Source organism: Canis aureus, chromosome 3 (assembly GCF_053574225.1).
Source record: "Canis aureus isolate CA01 chromosome 3, VMU_Caureus_v.1.0, whole genome shotgun sequence".
NCBI lineage: Eukaryota > Metazoa > Chordata > Mammalia > Carnivora > Canidae > Canis > Canis aureus.
The window spans coordinates 88,305,936-88,327,728 of NC_135613.1; the positions used below are offsets into that span (position 1 = coordinate 88,305,936).

The window sequence follows — 21,793 nt, forward strand, 5'->3', positions numbered from 1 at the left end:
TTTATATATATATATATATTTTTAATTTTTTTATTTATTTATGATAGGCACACAGTGAGAGAGAGAGAGGCAGAGACACAGGCAGAGGGAGAAGCAGGCTCCATGCACCGGGAGCCCGATGTGGGATTCGATCCCGGGTCTCCAGGATCGCGCCCTGGGCCAAAGGCAGGCGCCAAACCGCTGCGCCACCCAGGGATCCCTTTTTCTTTATATTTAGTTTAGGTTTTTTGTTTTGTTTTTTAGTGTTTCAATAAAAAAAGACTTTAACTTCTAGAGTAAGTAGTTTGGGGTTTATAATAAAATTAAGAGGAAGGCACAGAGATTTTCCGTATAATGCTAGCCCCCAACCCACCAGAACCACCCTCACTATCAACATCACCCATCACAGTGGTTCATAAATGATACTCAACAAACCTACACTGACACATCATTAATCACCCAAAGTTCATAGTTTGCCTTACGGTTCACTCCTGGTTTAGTTGAATGTATAATGACACTTATCCACCATTAACAGTATCCCAGAAAGTAGTTTCACGGTCTTAACAGTCCTGTGCACCACCTGTTCATCCTCCGTCCCCACTATCTCCTGGCCACCACTGATCTTTCCAGTGTTTCCACATTTTGCCTTTTCCAAAATGTCATGTAGTTGGAATCATACAGAAGGGGGCCTTTTCAGACTGGCTTCTTTCATTTGGTAATATGCATTGAATTTTCCTTTATGTATTATTTTCATGATTTGATAGGTTACTTTTTCAGTTTTGAATGATTTTTCATTGTTGGATAGTATTGTTTGCCCAATTGTTCATTGCTGTTATACAGGAAAATGATTGAATTTTGTATATTAACTTTGTTTTCTGCAACCTCACTATTGATCACTTAGTAGTTCTGAGAGGTTTGTTTCGTCAATTGTTTTGAATTTAATAGACAAAAATTATCAGTGAACAAAGAAACTTTTATGTTTTTCTGCCCAATCTGTATACTTTTTATTTAATTTCTTGTTTTATTGCATTGATTATGCTTTGTAGTACAATACTGAAAAGAGTGGCAATAAGGGACAACTTGCCTTGCCCCTAATCTTAGCAGTGAAACTTCTGATTTCTTATGCTTAAGTTTCTTATGATTAAGTTAGCTGTAGGTATTCTAGAGCTATTTCTTTACGAAGTTGAGGCAGTTCTCTTTTCCTAGTGTACTGATGGTTTTTTTTTTTTATCATGAATAGGTGTTGAATTTTCTGAAATGTTTTAAATGCATCTATTGATAAAATTATGTGACTGTTTTTCTTCTTTAGCCTGTTGATATGATGTATTATATTAATCCTTATTTTGTTTAGGTCTTCAACTGACTGGATGAGGCTTATCTGGTTAGGGAGTGCAATCCACATTACTCAGTCCACCAGGTCAAATGTTAATCTTTTCCAGAAACACTTGTATACCATTTGACCAAGTGTCAGAGCAGCTGATTGCCTAGTCAAGTCAACATGTAGAATTAACCATTACATCAGTTGTCTCTCACTCTGGCTTTTGGGGCAGCAATCTTCCCTGTGACCTCTCTTCTGATGAATAAGAAGAGTTGTTGCTTTTCAACAGCTTCCAGTTTTTCAGCTTTGTTCTAGGCTCTTAGTTACTTCTCGGGCCAGAAAGTGGAAATTTTTTGATGCCTCTGTCAGTTAATAAAAAACTTGCTCACTTTTTCTTGTTTTCCTCATTAAGAGGTTTGGCCCAAATTACCTACTATCTTTCTGGTAGTGAACATTCTCAATTCCTTTTTTTATTCCCTATTCCTCTTCACGTTAGTTTTATCTTAAAGTAATATTTGAATTGAGTATTCAGTATTTAAGGGTTTAGCTTGGTAAATTTTGATTAAGGAAACCTACTCCTGTAACCAACCCCCAAAACCTCACAGTACACCAATATCTCAGAAGCTCCCCCATCCCCCTTACAGTCATGACCTCCCTCCAAAAGATAACTATTACTCATTATTCTAACACATAGGTTACTTTGGCCTGTTTTTGAACTTTATGTAAATGAAATCCTACAATATGTACTCTGTTGTGTCTAATATCTTTTGTTCAAAATTGTGTTTATGAGATTCATCCTTATTACCACATATTTTAGCTTGTTCACTCTCATAATTGTATGGAACTACATTGATGATAATACCAAAACGTATTTATTTTGTAGAAAGACATTTAGATATTTTCAGTTTTTAGCTATTGGAAATGGTAGGGCCGTGAACAATCTTGTACTTGTCTTTTTGGTGAGACTATGTAAACACTTCTGTTGGATATACATCTAGGAATGAATATGATGAACAATAAGATAGATGTATGTTTAGTTTTAGTGAATAATGTCAACTAGTTTTCCACAGATTCCAAAGTCAGTGGCATTATGTAAATACATGTTGTTTTGTGACCATTTCCTCTATCAATATCCAGAACTTTTTCATTATCCCATACTACTCTATTAAGAAATAACTTCTCATTCTTTTCTCCCATCATTCCCTGGTAACCACTGTTCTACTTTCTGTCTCTGTGAATTTGATATTTGGCGCCTCATATACGTGGAAACATATAATATTTGTCCTTTTATGTCTGGCTTATTTCACTTAGCACAACGTGCAAGTTTCATTTATGCTATAGCACGTATCAGATTTCATTCCTTTCTAAGGTTGAATAGCATTCAACAAAATATATTTTGTTACCCATCCATCTGTGGATACGCACTTGGATTCTTTCTGCCTTTTGGCTGTTGTGAACAATGCTGCTGTGAACACTGGTGCATAAATATCTATTTGCGTTCTTGATTTCAATTCTTTTGTGTATGTTCCCAGAAGTGGAATTGCTGGCTCAAATTGTAATTCTATTTTAAATTTTTTGAGGAATGCTCTGTTTTGTTTTTTTTTTTTTTTTTTTTACAGAAGATGCACTGTTTCAGATTCCTACCAGCAATGGACAAGCATTCCATCATAATGATGTGGAATGGTATCTCTTTTTGTGATTTGGATTTGCATTTCCCCAATGATTAATGGTGCTGAGCATCTTTTCATGTACTTATTGACCATTTATATATCTTTTTTGAAGAACTATCTATTCAAGTACTTATGTTCTGTCCATTTTCTAAAAAGTTTTTATTTATTTATTGAGAGAGACACAGAGAGAGAGAGACAGAGACAGAGACAGAAGCAGGCTCCCTGTAAGGAGCTGGATGTGGGACTCCATCCGGATCCTGGGATCACGCCATGAGCTGAAGGCAGATGCTCAACCGCTGAGCCACCGGCGTCCCACTTCTGTCCATTTTGAATTGGGTAGTTTGTTTTTTTATTGTTGAGTTGTTGGAATTCTTCATATATTCTGGATATTAATATCTTATGAGATATGTGATTACAAATATTTTCTTCTTTTCTATGAGTTACATTCTGTTGAAAGTATCTTTTGATGCACAAAAGTTTTAAATTTTCATGAAGTTCAACTTGTCTACTTTTCTTTTTCTTGCCTGTACCTTCATTGTCATATCCAAGTAATTATTGCCATATCCTATGTCATGAAGCTTTCTCAAAAGGTTTTTTTCTCAGAGTTTTATAACTTTAGTGTCTAGACTGTGAGCTTTGTGAGGGCAGGAATTTTTTTGACTGTTTTGATGATCTTTGGTGCTTATAATAGCACCTGAATTAGTAGGTTTCTGAATGGCTTGTGTCTGTTTCTTTTGTTTTCAGTTATTATATTAACTTTATAAAATGAGTTTACTTTGATTTGACATGTATTATACAGCATCTTGGAGTTTGATTCTTATAATTGAGAGAATAATTTACTAAAAATATCATTTTTGATAATGGTGTTGGTACAAGGATTTGAATATTTAGTTATTGTAGCTTTCATCTATACTTTCTAATTTAACCAAATTTTATGCTTTTATTGAAATAGGCAATTTGTCTTTTTTTTTTTTTGAAGATTTTTATTTATTCATGAGACAGAGAGAGAGAGAGGCAGAGACACATGCAGAGGGAGAAGCAGGCTCTATGCAGGGAGCCCGACATGGGACTTGATCCTGGGTCTCCAGGAGTGGGCCCTGGGCTGAAGGTAGCGCTAAACCACTGAGCCACCTGGGCTACCCGCAATTTGTATTTTTTAACAAGATTTTCCATCAACTAGAGAGTTCCAGATTTCTTTGGATACATTTTTAACGTTATATTCTATAAGCTACTTTAATATCCTTTACCATATTAGTTCTATTTCTCTTTAATTTCCAATTTCTCATGAATTATTTTCCCATTTTAAAGTAATTTTTTAGCTTTATTAAGATATAATTGACAAATTGTAATTTTTATTTTTATTGTTTTGCACAGCATAGTGAATTTTAGTGTTCCCCCTTTGGTCGGAAGAGATTACTCTTTCTGCTTTTGGAGACAATTGTAGGTTGTCTGGCACAGAAAGGATTTGGCCCAATATCTTGCTGACTTAGAGCACTGAAAAGCACAGAAAGGTCACAGCTCAGACTCCTGTGGGCTGGGCTAGAGCAGGAGGTAGACAGGGAGGTAATTTATACAGATGAGCAGAACGTGGATGTGGCCTCAAGTTCTTGTTCACAGAGGTAGTTTGTCCTGGGTGGGTGCTGGTGCAGCTGAAGGCACCTTTAGTGCTCGGGCTGGGTAAATGCTGCTGGGGTGGTTCTTGTGTGCCCAGTCCACCAGCTCATTGCTCTGGAACCATAGCTGGATCTCTCTCTTGGCCCCTTCCACAGAATTTCTGGTGTGGATGACATTCTTGCTGGGGTGGATGATAACGTCTCCACAGTGATGCCAACTGAGTTGGTGTAGACCATGTTGGGCCCTTCCCAGACCAGGGCTTTGCAGGCCACGATCACTGTGGGGCCAGAGCTCCTGTAGCTTGTAAGAGCTAGGTAGAGGGTCATACCTACAGGTCGTACCTGCAGGTCGTAGGGCATGGTAGTGCTCAGCAAGGATGCTTCGGCACCTACAGCATCTTCAGCCCCAGCCCAAAGCCCCCATCTCAGAGTCCTCCATCCTTTCCCTGATGAGTTACCTCTGCACTCCATGAGCCTTCCTTGTGACCAAAGTCCACTCTCAGATCCAGGAGGGATCAAGCTGGGTCGCTTGAGTAGGCTCAGGCTGGGCAGGTGGGCCAGGTAGCTGCCCCACAGTGGGATGCACTGAAGAGGCCACCTGGGCCTCCTTGCCTCTGGCTGAGAACTGTGAGCAATGCTCTCCTTGAAGCCGGAGTCCACGATCCCCCAGAGGGAGCAGCTGTAATGTATTTAAAGTATACATGTGATTAAAGTAGACATTGTGAGATGGTTCTAACCTATAATCCAGTTAATAGACACATCCATCACCTCACATATTTATCTTTGTTTGTGTGCTTTGGTGAGAACACTTAAATCCTATTCCCTTAACAAATTTCAGTTATATGGTACAGTATTACCAACTGTATACCACGGTATACATTAGCTCCACAGCCTTTACTCATCTTGTAATTGAAGGTTTGTATCCTTTTATCAATCTCTCCTCATTTCCTCCATGCTCAGGCCCTGGAAGCCAACACTGTATTCTGTGTCTATGTGTTCATTTTGTTGTTTGTTTTCTAAGATTCCACATAAAAGTGATACCAGATGGTATTTGTCTTGCTGCCTGGCTTACTTCTCTACCATAATGCCCCTAGATTAATTTATGTTGTCACAAGTGACAGGATTTCCTCCTCTTTTTAAGGCTAAAAATTATTCCTGTGTGTGTGCATGTATGCGTTATCGCCTTTTCTCAAATCATTTATCTGTCATCAGACACTTAAATTGTTTCCATAGCTCGGTTATTGTGAATGATGCTTCTGTGACCATGGGAGTACAGATATCTCTTTGCGGTAATGCTCACTTCCTTTGGGTACATACCCAGAAATAGGATTGCTGAATCATCGGATAGGGCTATTTTTAATTTCTGGAGAAACTCCCACACAGTTTTCCATGATGGCTGAACCAACTTATAGTTCCACCAGTAGTGCCACAAGTATTCCTTTTCTCCCCACACCCTTACCAAACTTTGTTATATCTTGTCTTTTTGATGATAGACACCCTAACAGCTCTGAGGTGGTATCTCACTGTGTTTTTGATTTGCATTTTTCTGGTGACTGGGGATGTTGAGTACCCTTTGATGTATCCCTTGTATATTTGTACATCCTCTTGGGGAAAATGTTTATGCAGATTATTTGCCCATTTTTGTCTTGGATTATTTTTTTTGCTATGGAGTTGTAGGAGTTTCTTGTATATTTGGGTGTTAACCCCTAATCAGATTTGCAAATTTCAATAGATTTGCACGTTTGCAAATATTTTCTCCGATTCCATAGGTTGCCTTTTCATCTTGTTGCTGGTTTCTGTGACTGTGCAGATCTTTTAGTTTGAAGTAATCCCTCTTATTTATTTTTGCTTTTGTTGCCTTGGCTTTTCGTGTCAAATTCAAAAAATCATTGCCAAGGCCCATGTCAAGGAGTTTGTTTCTCCTAGGACTTCTGTGGTTTCACATCTTAATATTTATGTCTTTAAACCATTTTGAGTTGATTTTTGTGTGGTGTAAGATAGAGGGTTAGTTCATTCATTTGCGCACGGCCAGCGAGCTTCCCAACACCACTTATTACAGTATATTCTGGACTGATTTGTTATAAATTAATTGACTATAGGGCAGGGGTTTATTTCTGGGCTCTCTATACTGTTCCACTGACCTATATGTCTATTCTTATGCCAGTTCTTTACTGTTGTCATTACTGTAGCTTAATATACTTTAACATCAGGAATTGTGATGCCTCCAGTTTTGTTATTCATTTTTGATTATTTTGGCTATCCATTGTCTTTTTGTAGTTTCATACAAATTTTAGGATTTTTTTTTCTGTGACAATTGCCATTGTAGCTTTGTTAGAAATTGCATGAATCTATAGTTTGCTTTGGGTAGTGTGGTCATTTTGACAATTATTAATTCTTCCAATCTTAGAGTATGGAATATCTTTCCACTTATTTATGTTGTTTAATTTCTATATATCTGTACATTTTCCAGTTTTTTCTTATAATTGACTTCTAGTTTCATACCGTGTGGCCAGAAACAAGCTTGGTATGATTTTATTCTTCTTAGATTTATTAAGACTTGTTTTGTGGCCTAACATGTGATCTGTCCTGGAGAATGTTCCACATGCACTTGAGAACTTGAGAAGAACGTGTGTTCTGCTGCTGTTGGGTGAAATGTTCTATATATGTCTAGTAGGCTCATCTGGTCTAACGTGTTGTTCAAGTCCAGTGTTTTCTTTTTTTTTTTTTTTTTTTTTTTTTTTTCAGTGTTTTCTTTATTGGTTTTATGTCTGGATGATCTATCCATTGTTGAAAGTGTGATATTGAATTAAATCATTTTTAAGGATCCTGGATTTGTTTCCAAAGTTTTTATGTAAAGTTGTATATCTAAATTTTTAAATTCCTAATTTAATCCTTTTTTTCTAGACATATAGAGCTATTACTAGGAACTCTTACAATGGCATAGTTCCGTTTCACTCTTCTAATCCTTTGTGCTGTGCTGTATCATGTGTTTTGTTTTTTATAAACTACAAAATTCATAGTATATTGTTATTTCTCTGCTTTGAACATCTAGTTATATTTGAATTTAAAGTGATAAAATATCTTTTGTATTTACCACATACTTACCATTTTTGGTGCTCTTCAATTTCTTTATATAGATTTTAATTTCCTATGGTATTATTTCTTTCTGTGGAAGAACTGCCTTTGACATTTCTTGCAGTGGAAGTCCGTTAGTAATCAATTCTCTTTGCTTTTGTTTCTTTGAAAAGTTGATTTTTTTCATCTTCTATTTTGAGAGAGAATTTCACTGAGTATAAAGAGAATTCTAGGTTGACATGGTTTATTTTTGTTTTTGTTTTTTATTTTCAGTACCTTAAAAAGTTTTTTTGTTGACTTCTGACCTGCACATTATCTGGACAAATCTGCTGTACTTCTTATCTGCCTCCATCCCAACCTTTGATTGCTTTTAAGATTTTCTCTCTTTCATTTGTTTTCAGCAATTTGATTCTAATGTGCTATGGTGTAGATCTTTTTTTTTTTAAATTCTACTTGTGGTTCACTGAAATTCTTGGATCTGTAGGTTTATAGTTTTCATCAAATTTGGTAAAATTGTGGCTCTATTTCTACTACTATTTTTGCCTCTCCTTTTTTCCTCCAGGGGTCCAATTGCATATATAGAGACTTCTTGATAAGGAATCATGTATCACTGATGCTGTGTTCATTGTTATTTTTAGTCTTCGTTTTTTCTATTTTCCATTTTGGATAGTTTCTTTCGTTCTGACAATTTATTCTGTTTTATCTACTCTGCTGTTAGTCTCAGCCAATACATTTTTCACGTGCTGCTGTTAATAGTATCCAGAGTATTTTTTTATTATAGATGCTATATTTTTAAAATTTAGAAGTTCCATTTGAGTCTTTTTTATATCTTCCTTTTCTCCTCATTGTGGTTAAGCATTCCTTTACTAATTAAAGATATGGTAAAATTTGTTATACCCTTTTAGTTTTTTTTTCCTGCTAGTTTCATCTTATATGTCATTTCTGGGTTTGTTTCTATTGATTTTTTTTTTTTTCTGTTTTGTGTCACAGTTTCCTGTTTTTTGCATGCCTAGCAATTTTCGTAATGGTTCTTGGGTGTTGCGAGTCTTATATTGTTGACTGCTGGATTCCATTTTATTCATTTAAAGAAAACTGTATAATCTAGTTCTATAAACTTTTTAGCTCTTTCTGGTTTCTGTTATAAAAACAGTTTCTGGTTTTTCTTTTTTTGCCATTATAGATATGGATTTAAATTTTTCATATGTTTTCATTAGTATTTAAAAAAAGAAATTTGTGGTTACACTCCAGAGGGTGTTACATATACATCTTTCTCACTTGAAGTTCAGCATCAAGGAATAGTATTGGCTGCTTGAATCTGCACTGGCATTTGAAGGGGGAAATTTTTAATTTAATACAAAGTTCATTTACATACAGAAAGGGGCTTGGCTACTGAAATCTTCAGTTTCCTTCACAGTAGAGGTAGCCCAGGTGCTATATTAAAACTGGAAGAATCAATATGGAATGAGGGCAAATAATAAAAGGTTTTTATGTTTCTCTTTTTTCCATTGCAGGCATATTCCCTGGAACCTTCATGAACCAAGAAAAGGCTGGTTTTATTTTACTGCAAACCTGGATTTCGTGTATGTCTTTAGTATATGTGCTGCCGAAGCGAGCACTCGTGTATGTCTTAATGCTGAAGTTGCCTGTTTCTATGGCTTGAAGACAGGGTTTAGACTCTGTGGGATAAGTTGTACAAGGGCACCTTACTTTCTGTTTGAGAAATCATCAGGAAGATCTGATCATTTTGTTCCTAGGACTGAAACCCTCTGGCTCAGTGAATCTGTTATTTGCAGTGGAGCTTAGACTATAGCGTCTGTGGTGCATTTATGAACCGTATGGTTTAGAAAGTCTACATGCTGTAGTTTATTATGAAGAGCCTACTTTCTCAGTTATAAGAGGATAATTCTGGGCTATAATTTGCAAGGCTTCTAAGATGTGGTACAGAGTCTAGATGGTCCCCAACTTATAACGGTTTGACTTACTATGTTTTGACTTTACAATGGTGTGAAAGTGAGAGCATTTGGTAGAAACTGTGCTTCAAATTCTGAAGTTTGGTTTTTTCCCAGGCTAACAATATGTTGCACTCTGTACTCTTATGATACTGGACAGTAACCACTAGTTATAGTACCTAGTCAGGCTGGCAGTCATGAGAGTAGACCGTGATATACAACCATCTGTACCTATACAGCCATTGTTTTTCAGTTTGAGTATAGTACTCAATAAATTACATGAGACATTTTACACTTTATTATAAAATAGGCTTTGTGTTAGCTGATTTTGTCCAGTTGTAGGCTACTGTAAGTGTTCTGAGCTCATTGTTGAGTAGGTTAAGCTAAGCTATGATGTTCAGCCGGTTAGGTGCATTAAACTCAGTTTTTACTTAAAATATTTTCAATGTATGACGAACCTATTGGGATGTAAGCCCATCTTAAGTTCAGAAAAATCTATAGTTGTTTATTCTAAAATAAGTATTAGCTATCTGCTAGAGTTCAGACGCTGACTTCGTGCAAGAGATGGACAGATAAAGCACTTTGTGCTGTCAAGGCTAAGTATTCTCTGAGGGAGAGACAAATAACATACTAAGAACACACAACCCAGGGAAGAGGACAGTGAAGTCATAGCTGAGGTAAATTGAAATGTTAAGCAGGAGTTTGCTAGAGGGGACTGAGTGGTGTTTTAGGCAGAGGATCCAGCGAGGGCAAAGTCAGCGATGTGAGAAAGCATTTTTGAGTTTGTTAAGGTGGTGTTAGCTGCTGTAACAAGTAAGCCTCAGCATCTTTAACAATGGAGGTTTCTTGTCATTTAGGGAAAATCTTAAGTAGGAATTCCTGGTAAGCATTGTGTCTTTCTTCCCAGGAGTAATTGAGAGATTCAAGGTCTTTCTGTCTGTGGCTTCACCATCTTCATCAGTGTGGAGGCTGCTACTCTTGTCTGTGTCAAGCCAGAAGCAGAAGAAAGGCAGGGAGAGTGTTTTCAGGCCATTGGGATGCTCTGCTCCTGTTCACATTCTGTTGGCTTGAAGTCAGTCACAGAGCGACACCTCAACGCATGGGGGGCTGCGAAATGCGCTTGAGCTCTCTGCCCAGGAAGGAAAGGGAATGGCTTTAGCGATTAACTTTCTGCCACAGGTATTTTCTGGGAACTGCAAATAACGCTGTGTGGTTCTCCCACTGGTTTAAATAGAGAAAATGCCACAAAATAAAGCGGAAGTGAGGATAGACCACATCTTGCCTTTATATTTACCGTGCACCAGAATTTGGGATCTTTTCTGAAGTCACTGGGAGTCATTTGAAGAGTTTTGATTTGGCAGGTTTGTGCATTTAGAAAGATTGTGCTAGCAGCATCTGAAGGAGGCAGATTAACACGTAGTTGATATTTCCCTTCTGGAAGCTTTCTGCCTGCTTGTGGTTTTAGTTCTTCTGTTTGCTGAAAATGTGATCTGCAGGAAGCTCTGGCTCGTTGAAGCTTATGGCCTGATCTGTAAGACGGAGACGATATCGATACTCCGCTCACTGAGTTGTCCAAAAAAATAGTCTTAAGGAAGGCCGTTGCTCCAGAGGCCGAGACAAGGTAGAAGAGCACTCCTCTCTCTGCTGTCGGTGATGATGACTGACGTGACTGGGGGGACAGGGGAAGAAAGGGAGAAGGAAGGAAGGAAGGGGAGCAGCCAGTCAGGAAGCGGCGCCCTAGGCCCGGTGCCAGCCTGCGGCCCTCAGTAAACCTGGTAGCGCCGCAAACTAGGTCTCATGTGTGAAAACATGAAGCAGGAGGAATAAACGTGGTTTGGTGACTGGAAGTAGGAGACATGGAGGGGGAGTAGAGCCAGGTCTGTACGGCCCCAGGGCAGGGGGGCCTGGCCCAGGCCCCGCTGCACCCCCGCCTTGGGCTTCCAGTCGGGAGGCCACACGACCTCGTTGCTCCACTTTGCAGGACCTTCGTAGCCATGGCTTCGGAGGCAGGGCTGTGGGTCATCCTGTGTCCCGGCCCCTATGTTGGCGGTGACCTGGACCTTGGAGGCCTGCCCAGGTGAGTGTCACCCAGGCCCCTGGCTCCACGTGGGCCCCGGGCACACTCGGGGGAGGTTAGAGCAAAGGGGTTGTGCTGGGTTTCGGTGTACATTTTTAAACTACACTATTTTTTCCCCATTTAATGACCTAGAAAATGAATTTTGATATATTGGGATTTATATAGTATGTATTTGTTTTATTTAAACCTCCATCTCATTTCTGCAGTACAAATGAGATACAGTACTTTAAGTAAAAACTAGTGGCAGCCACTTAAGCACTATCTTTGTAAGTTCTAGTTTTTGTGAAGGCAGTAGAGATAGTAAGAAATTGGGTTGATTATCTCTCTTTAAAGAGAGGTTTTCCCTTTTGTTAGCTTTGAATCATTTTTTATTGTAGTAAAATGCACATGACATAAAAATTTACCATTTGAAAATGTGCTGTTTTGTGGCAGTTAAGTACATAAAAAATGCTGAACAACCATCACCACTCTCTAGAGCCAGACTTTTTATCACCCAAAAGGAAGCCCTATGCCCAGTCAACTCCCATTGTTCCTTCCCCCAGTGCCTGGCAACCACCAGTTTGCCTTCAGACCCTGTCGGTTGGCCTATTGTGTACATTTCATATAAATGGAATATTACAGGATATGTGACCTTTTTTAAAGTAGCTTCTTTGCTTAGCATAATGTTTTCAAGGTTCATCCATGGTATAGCACGTAGTTCTTCATTCCTCTTTTATGGCCAAATATTGTTCCATCAAAGAATGTGTCTTAAAAAAACTTTGAAACAGCTTTATAAAAGCTCCATCCAGACTAGGGGTTGATAAACCTTTTCTGTAAAAGGCCAGATAATACATATGTTCAGTGTTGAGGGCCACATACACTGTCTGTTGTGACTACTCAATCCTGCTGTTGTAGCATGAACACAGCTGTGACGATATGTAAACAAATGGGTATGGCTGTGTTCCAATACAACTTTATTTACAGGAACAGACAATGGCTCTGATTTGGCCTGTGGGCTGCAGTTTGATGACTCTGCTCAGGATCATTTCATTATTACACAACTCTGATGTGTGTTTTGAGGATAGAGGTGGTGGCTCAGGTGCTGACCTATTTGCAACTAGAACATAGATTGCTTTTTCTTAAAGATGAATTAAGATGTCACAATATACTGTTCCCGTGTGGCTGTATTTGTTTTCCAGCCTCATGCTTGAGTATTTCTTATTGCTTTTTCCCACCCCAAGAGTGATTCCTACCTTTTCAATCCTAGCTGGTTACTCCGGGATCCAAAAATGAAGCTGAGAACAACTTACAAGGGCTTCACTAAAGCAGTGAATCACTATTTTGATAAGATAATTCCCATGATAGTACAACTCCAGGTAAATCCCAGTTCCCCATTCCTGTGACCAAGGGAAATAATGGCCTCAACTGATTTCCTGGAAAGGGCTAGCCTATTTCCTGCCATACAGAAATAGGAAGTGTATATAGCAGGTTGTTCCAATTCCTTATTTAAGAACTACTAGATTTTTATTACCCTGCTTTTGTGCCTGTTTCCTATCTACTGCCCAACTGGAAGCCTTTTCCTTGGCAGTGGACTTGAAATTGCATTCTGTATATTTTTGTTTATTCTTCTCCATTATATCTTTGCCCTCAATCACCATAAATGGGAAATGAATGTTAGTCATCAAAATGTTTTAATTTGGCTGCTAAAGGTAGCTACTTGGCAGTCCTTCACACATAATAGATTAGGTCTGGGGACCATAGCGGTTTTATAGAAGTTGCAATTCATTTGTTTTTTTTAACATCCCTCCACCAAATAAAATCGTGGTGCGGAACATAATCATCGCTTAGTGCTACTGTATTTCTAAAATGGTTGAAAGATATAAAAAGGACTATATACTAGGTAGGAAATGAACAGAGGGAAGGAGCAAAGCTATAACATCTATTGCATATTAAGCTTTCTACGAGGTAATCAACGTTTGCCTAGCATATTTTGTGAATAGAGGCAATGGCAAACTTGTATATGGGTAGGAGAGGGTTTCACAGAGTGTGAATCTGAATTTATTATGTGCAGAGTTGGTTCCTAACACTGTGAGTATCTCAGAGTTAATCAGACTCAGGAAAGCCATCAAAACCACTAAGTGACTTAAGAGTGTCAATCAGTGTGCTGTTGGGGTTGTAGAGATTATCCTTTATTAAGATTAGAGTTGTGTTGTCCAGCATAGTAGCCACAGCCACATGCAGTTATTTAAACTTAATTAAAATCAAATAAAATTAAAGACTCATTTCCTCATTTATATTAGACGTTTTCAGTGCTCAGTAGGCACATGTTGATGGTTGCTATGATATTGGACAATGCAAATGCAGAATATTTTCATCATCAGAAAGTTCTGCTGGACAGCATTGAACTCGATTACTCAGCCCACTCCAAATCAGACTTCTCAGTCTTGAAACTGCTGGAAAACTAAATTAGTAATCAGAACCTTGCTTAGTGACCACAAAATCAGGGCCCGAGGAGAAGGAGGAGGAGGAGGAAGTGGAGGAGGAGGAGGCGGTTGGGAGGCCCCAGAAGCATTTTATCATGAATATCCAGAAGAGTTTCCAGAAGGAAAGGCCAAGGATGTCAAATGTTGCTCAGAGAGACAGTAAATTAAGATTAAAATGTATTGTTTGTACTTAGCAAAGAGAAGGTAATGTTAATAATGTAGGTGGAATGGAAAGAATGGAAGTAAGTAAAAGAGGAAATGAGAGAATAAGAAGTCAAGAGGGAGTACAGGAATATTTTAGAGTTTGTCTAAGTGAAAAGGGCAAAATAATGGGAACTGGAGAAGGAAGTGGTCCAGACAAGTTAATTTTAACAGAGGAATTTGAGTCAACCTAAATGATGATAGGAAAGGTTTAGTAAAAAAGGAGATGATGACACAGAAGACAGAAGGGTACTCCAAAAAGAGTGAAGTTCCTGAGAAGTGGGAAGGAGGTGAGACAACCTTTAGGATGACACTTGACTCATGTAACTGGTGCTAAGGTAGAAAGGATGAAGGTGGAGGTTTGAAGCATCATGCTTAATGCATTGAATTAGGAGGGAAAAGGGTGGGAGTCCATTGACAGGGAGTACTAGAAAAGGTAGGATTCTACGAGCAGTTGATTGCTGACTGTGGAGTGAGAGAAATTGCCTGAACTATAGTGTAATTGGAGTTGACTTTAGGAATATGTTATTTTTAGGGCACTCTAAATATGTGTGTGCAACAGCAGCTTGAGAAATCCAGCCTTTCCCACCAATAACTTCACTCTCAAACTCTCATCTCCTTGACCCTCAGTATGCAAAGGGAGGCCCCATCATTGCTATGCAGGTTGAGAATGAATATGGTTCATATCATCAGGATAAAAGATACCTGAAATACATTAAAAAGGTAAGTGCTCCTTTAACTTTCCTCCATATTTACATATTTCTTATCTCACTTTGTGAGTCTGTGGAGCAAACATAGTCTGAGTAGCTACAGCTTGCATGATACCATGGGATATAAAGATGAATAAGGTCCTATTTAATTTTTCCATGCATTTGCATCTTAGCGAAGGGACAAGGAACTAACTACACACCTGTCATGTGAGGCAAAGAGTGATCTTAGAATAGTTTTCCTTTCTGTGAACATCACAGCTCTCTTTTGGTTGGTGTTTGTATAATATGTACTTTTCTATCTTTTTACTTTCAGTTATTCTGGATTCATTTGCCTTAGGAACATACCTTGTAAGCAGTACATAATTAGAGTTTGTTTTGTTAATCCATCATGAAAATTCTTGTCTTTTAAATGAGGTATTTGGCTTATTTACGTATAATATAACTACTGATAGTTGTAGTTAAATTTACCATCCTGTTACTTTCTTTCTACTTGTCCTACCTGTCCTATGGCTCTTTTTCTCTTCTTTCTTTTTTTTTATTTCCTTCTTTTGGATTGGCAGTATTTTTTATTATTCCATTTTCTCCTGTATTAGCTTGTTAAGCATTTTTCACTTTTCTTTTAGTGCTGGCCATAGAAACTACTATTCACCTTAGAATTATTAATATCTAACATAAATTAGTGTGTTTGCCAGCTCCAAGGCAAAGAAAGCACCTGAGAACAGTTTAGTTGAATTTTCCCCTTTCTTTCTTCAGAACTTTTATTTCTTTTAATGCTATATATATTTTAGACACACAAGTTATTATTTTTATTGTATGAAGTCGTTTAGATTTATGCACATAATTTTTTTTGTTGTTTTTCTTTCCTCTCTGTCTCTGAGCTTTATCTCTCTTATCATTTCCTCTGCTTAAGGAACACCTATTTGTACTTTTTTTGTTGCAGGTTTTATGTTGTTAACAAATTCTCTAACCTCTTGTTTACCTGAAAATGTGTCTAGCTCATCAATATTTTGAAGGCTGTTTGTATTATATGTAGAATTCTGGGTTGGCAGTTATTTTCTTTGATGATTATCTGGTGTACATTGTTTCTATTAAGAAGCCAGAGATAAATAAAATTACTGTTCCTTTGAAGGTAAAATGTCTTTTTCTTCTGGCTTCTTTTAAGATTTATTTTTTCATTTTCTTCAACTTCACTAAGATTTGGCTAGGTGTGGTTTTATTTCTACTTTTATTCTATTTACATTTGTCTGCACCCTTCACTATGTGGCTTGAAGTCTTTAATTGGTTTTGGAAAATATTCAGCAACTGTCAGCTTCATTTTCTCTCTCTCTTCTGGGACTTCTGTTATACAAAATTAGGTATTTTCTTCATAACTGTTTCTTGTTCTTTTTTGGATAATTTTTTCTTCATAATTTATGAATTTTCTCTGCAGCTTTGTCTAATTTGATGTTAAAACTAGTCTTAATTTCAGATTTCATGATTTTTAGTTCTAGAATTTTCACTTGATTCTTTTCCATAGTTTCCCTTTTTTGGCCAAAATTTTCCTTTTTTTTTTTTAATTTTTTTATTTATTTATGATAGTCACAGAGAGAGAGAGAGAGGCAGAGACACAGGCAGAGGGAGAAGCAGGCTCCATGCACCGGGAGCCCGATGTGGGATTCGATCCCGGGTCTCCAGGATCGCGCCCTGGGCCAAAGGCAGGCGCTAAACTGCTGCGCCACCCAGGGATCCCCAAAATTTTCCATTTTTTAAAAAATTCCTTGAACATATTATAGTTATTTCAAAGCTATGCTTAAGAGGCTTAATGTCGAATCTCCTATGTATCTGTTCTGTTGTCTGTTTTTCTCATGGTTTCAGTAAAGTAATACCTTCTGGTATGCCTAATCATTTTTCAATCCAATTTATTTCTGAAAACATGATTTAAATCATTTGAAACTATTCAGACAGATTTATTTTTGCTTCCAGAAAGTAATATGATTCGAAGCTGGGCTTTGTTTCTTATGAGAGCAAGTCTCATTCTTGTTTACCTTCTCTCCTAGAGGATAGCCCTTTGGGTCCCAGTTGAAAGCCTAGAATTGCTATGGCCCCTCCTCTACCTTGGCAGTCTATGAACTGCAATTTCTTTCCCTCCATCTCATAAATTGCTGGGGGATATGCTCAGCTTTTCAGCCACTCAACTGATGTTTGGGGAATCAGTGTCTCAAGGAAAAAGTGTAAGACGTGCCAGGTTCACCTCTCTAGGCCATCTGCCTCTCTGGAAATTTGACTCGTCAAGGCTTGCCTTGATATATATCCAGTATCTTCAAATAGGTTAATTTTTTTCCCAGTTCATCTAGTTGTTATTAGCAGGTCTGAGACAAAGTAGCCCACTGTCCCTAAAAGTGGAACCTGTTGTTATCCCTATGAGTTGTGGTCCATGAATTCTGATTAACACCTTTGTTATTTTCAAGTGCTCTAGTTTAGATGAAAAGTTATATGGTCACCTACCAATGAGCCATATTGCTTGCTTGGGGCTAGACACATGCACCATTGCATCTAAGAGAACCTATGGTGGTGGAAGGTTGACTTAATTAATATATGAAATGCTGTCTCCCTGGTTAGTTGAGAGAGGGAGGGAGGCAAGATGGCAGAAAAGTAGGGGGCCTCATTTCATCCGGTCCCTTAAATTTAGCTACTTAACTCTCAAATCATTCTGAACACCTATGAATTCAACCTGATATGTAAGAAAAGAATTGCTGGAATTCTACAAATAGAAAAGTGACCACTTTTTGCAAGGTAGGAGGTGTGGCGGAGTGAACCTGAGGGACATATGAGAAGACAAAGGCGATGGGAGCAAGCCTCTGTAAGCTGGCTATTAAGTGATAATGCCCCGGAGCATTAAGTGATAATGCCCCGGAGCACAGAACCAGAGCTTTTAGAAGTCTGCTCCAGTGAGAGACATCCCTCCCTAAAGGCGCTCAAGTGGCGAAGCAGGGCAGAGTACCAGGTAGGACAGTGTGGCCTCAGGATCCTTGGGGCCACACAAAGAAGGGGTGCTTGAGCTGCAGAGTTCTCACTACTGGGGCGGGGAAACCAGCTGTGGTCAGGGAATCCAGGAGTGGGCTCTCAGTTTGCCATAAACCACAAAGTGTGGCACAAGCGGGCGACTCTCTCTGGGGAGCCCTGCAAGCAACAGGCCCGTGGTGACCTTCCTCCCCACCTCCAGGGGGTTTGGAGAGGCTGTGCTCTGTAGGCATCTGCAAAGTTTGGTGCACACAAAGGTGCAGACTACTTTTCCCTCAGGGGTTGTTAAAAAGAAGGGCTGTGATCTTTCAGCTCCAGAGTGCACCTATTTTTATTTTCATCCTCTAAAGCAGCAAGTAAGGCCTTTGGGGAACAAAAGCCACATAGAGCAACCCAAAGCAGCTTACACTGAGCCTGGCCCCCTGGTAATGCAACTCCACCCTGGCAAAGACACCCGACAATCAGAGCAGCAGGCCCCTCCTCTAGAAGACCAGCTGGAACATGAGGCGAATACGGAGTTTACAGGCACACAGAACTGCAAAACTCTAGCACTAGGGGAAAATAGTATATAGATTTTGGGATTTTTTTCCCCCCTCATGTTTCTTTTATCTTTCAGTTTAAAGTTTTCCTTTTCAACTAGTTTCTTGTTTTATCAACTCTTTGTTTGTAAGTCTTTTTTTTCACTTTCATCTTTTACAATTGCATTTTATAGATATTTTCTTCATTTTTGGCTTTCTTTCAGTGTATTCAATTCTGAGATTTAGTGTCTTCTAACAAATATACCAAAATACACCCAGGACCAAGTGGAACACTCTGTTGTGTCCACTTGGGAGGTTATGTTCTCCCCCCCCCCCTTTTTTTCTTTTTCTTTTTCTTTTCTTTTTTTTTTTTTAAAGATTTTATTTGTTTATTCATAGAGACAGAGACAGAGAGGGGGCAGAGGCACAGGCAGAGGGAGAAGCAGGCTCCACTCAGGGAGCCCGACGTGGGACTCGATCCAGAGTTCCCAGGATCACACCCCGGGCTGCAGGCGGCGCTAAACCACTGTGCCACCAAGGCTTCCCTCTTTTTCTTTTCTTTTTTGGTTTCTGACACCTTCAGATTTGTCTAGTGTGTATTTTGTGTAGGTCGTGATTGATATTTTTGCTTTTGTTCTCTTCATTCTTCTCTGGGAAAAATGACTAGAGATAATTCACAATGAAAGAACCACAGATCTAATTGGTATGGATATAAGTAATATGTCAGAGTTGGAATTCAGGATAATGATTATAAAGTTATTAGCTGGGCTTGAAAAAAGCATAAAGACACTAGAGAATCTCTTAGTGCAGAAATAAAATCTAATCAAGCTGAAGTTAAAAATGCTTTACCTGAGATGCAGTCTGAAATAGATGTTCTAATAGCTAGAGTAGATGAAGCACAAGAGGGTAAATTAAATAGAAGACTAGATGATGGAAAGGAAGAAAGCTGAGAAAACAAGAAAAAAAAAAAACAGTTGATGGACCATGCAGGGAGGCTTTGAGAAATCAGAGATACAATAATGTGAAACAATGTTAGAATTACTGGGGCCCCTGAAAAAGAATAAAGAGAGAGAGAGAGAGAGAAGATAATATTTGAGCAAATCATAACTAATCTGGGGAAGGAAACAGGCATTCAAATCCAAGAAGTAGAGAGAATCCCTCTGAAAATTAATAAAGACAGATCAACATTCCACCATATAATAGTGAAGCTTTTTCAAAAAGCAAATTTCAAAAATAAAGAGAAAATCCTGAAAGCAGGTTGAGATAAGAGATTCCTAACGTAGAGGGGGAGAAATATTAGATTAACAGCAGACCTATCCACAGAGACCTGGCAGGCCAGAAAGGGCTGACATGATATATTCAGAGTACTAAATGAGAAAAATATGCAGCAAAGAATACTTTATGCAGCAAGGCTGTTGTTCAGAATGGAAGGAGAGATAAAGAGTTCCCAAGACAAACAGAAACTAAAAGAATTCACGAACACTAAACTAGCCCCGCAAGAAATATTAAAGGGGATCCTATAAGTGAAGAGAAAGCCCAAAAATAACAGACCAGAAAGAGAAAGAGACAATCTACAGGGCTTTCACAAGTAATACAATGGCATTAAATTAATATCTTTCGATGGTTACTCTGAATGTAAATGGGCTAAATGCTACAATCAAAAGATACAGGGTTATCAAACTGGATAAAAAAGCAAGACCCATCTATTTGCTGTCTACAAGAGACTCATTTTAGACTTAAAGTTGCCTCTAGATTGAAAGTGAGGAGATGGAGCCATTTATCATACAAATGCACATCAAAAGAAAGCTAGGGTAGGAATCCTCATATTAGACAAACTAGATTTTAAACCAAAGACTGTAATAAGAAATGAAGAGGGACACTATATCATAATTAAAGGGTCTATCCAACAAGAAGATATAATTATAAATATTTATACATCTAACTTGGGAACAGCCAATTATATAAACCAATTAATAAAAAATTAAACACATTGATAATAATCAATATTGATTATGAGGGACTTTAACACCCCACTCATAGCCATGGACAGATAATCTAAGCAAAAGATCAATAAAGAAACAAGGGCTTTGAATGACACACTGGACCAGATGGACTCCACAGTTATATACAGAGCATTCCATTCTAAAGCAACTGAATACACATTTTTCTCAAGTGCCCATGGAACATTCTCCAGAATAGATTATATAATGAGTAACAAATCAGGTCTCGATACCAAAAGATTGGAAACAAGAGGAAATTTGGAAGGAACTCAAACACTTGGTGGTTAAAGAGTATCCTACTAAAAACATGAATGAGTCAACCAGAGATTTAAAGAATTAAAAGAATTCATGGAAACAAATGAAAACACAACTGTACAAAACCTTTGGGGTATACCAAAGGTGGTCCTAAAAGGGCAGTACTTAGCAATATAAGCCTTTTTCAAAAAATTAGGAAGCTCTCAAACACACAAGCTAATCTTACACCTAAAGGAGCTGGAGAAAGAACAGCAAATAAAACCTAAACCAAGCAAGAAAAGAGAATAATAAAGATTATAGCAGAAATCAATGAAATAGAAACCAAAAGAATAGGAGAACAGATCAATGAAACTAGTTCTTTAGAAGAAGAATTGATTAAAAAAATAAAATAAAATCAGTTAACCCCTGGCCAGACTTGTCAAAAAGGAAAGAGAAAGGATTAAAATTAATAAAATCATGAATGAAAGAGGAAAGCTCTGGATCAACACCAAGGAAATACAAACAATTTTAAGAACATATTATGAGCAATTATATGCCAACAAATTAGGCAATCTGGAAAAAAAATGGATTCATTCCTGGAAATTTATAAGCTACCAAAACTGAAACAGGAAGAAATAGAAAACCTGAGCAGACCCATAACCAGCAAGGAAATTGAAGCAGTTATCAAAAATCTCCCAATAAACAGGAGTCCAGACGGCTTCCCAGGGGAACTCTACCAAACATTTAAAGAAGAATTAATACCTCTTCTTCTGAAGCTGTTTCAAAAAACAGGAAGGGAAGGAAAACTGCCAAAACTCGTTCTGTGAGGCCAGGGTTACCTTGATCCCAAAGCCAGACAGACACCCCAACAAAAAAGGAGAATTGAAGACCAATATCCCTGATGAGCTCGGATGTCAAAATTCCCACCAAGATACTAGCCAATAGGATCCAACAGTACATTAAAAGGATTATTCACCACAACCAAGT

At 38.1% G+C, this 21,793-nt stretch overlaps 1 protein-coding gene across 10 annotated transcripts in view; it reads left to right on the top strand.

The window, feature by feature from the left end:
- LOC144311562 (beta-galactosidase-1-like protein 2) overlaps positions 1-21,793 on the top strand; it is an 85,037-nt gene that overhangs the window by 32,837 nt on the left and 30,407 nt on the right. For all 10 annotated transcript variants that reach the window (XM_077894252.1, XM_077894248.1, XM_077894246.1 and 7 more), the window contains exons 5-8: positions 9,167-9,235; positions 11,586-11,681; positions 12,928-13,036; positions 14,975-15,067. In XM_077894252.1, the coding sequence (XP_077750378.1) occupies positions 9,167-9,235; positions 11,586-11,681; positions 12,928-13,036; positions 14,975-15,067 (367 nt within the window). The remainder of the gene's footprint in view (positions 1-9,166; positions 9,236-11,585; positions 11,682-12,927; positions 13,037-14,974; positions 15,068-21,793) is intronic.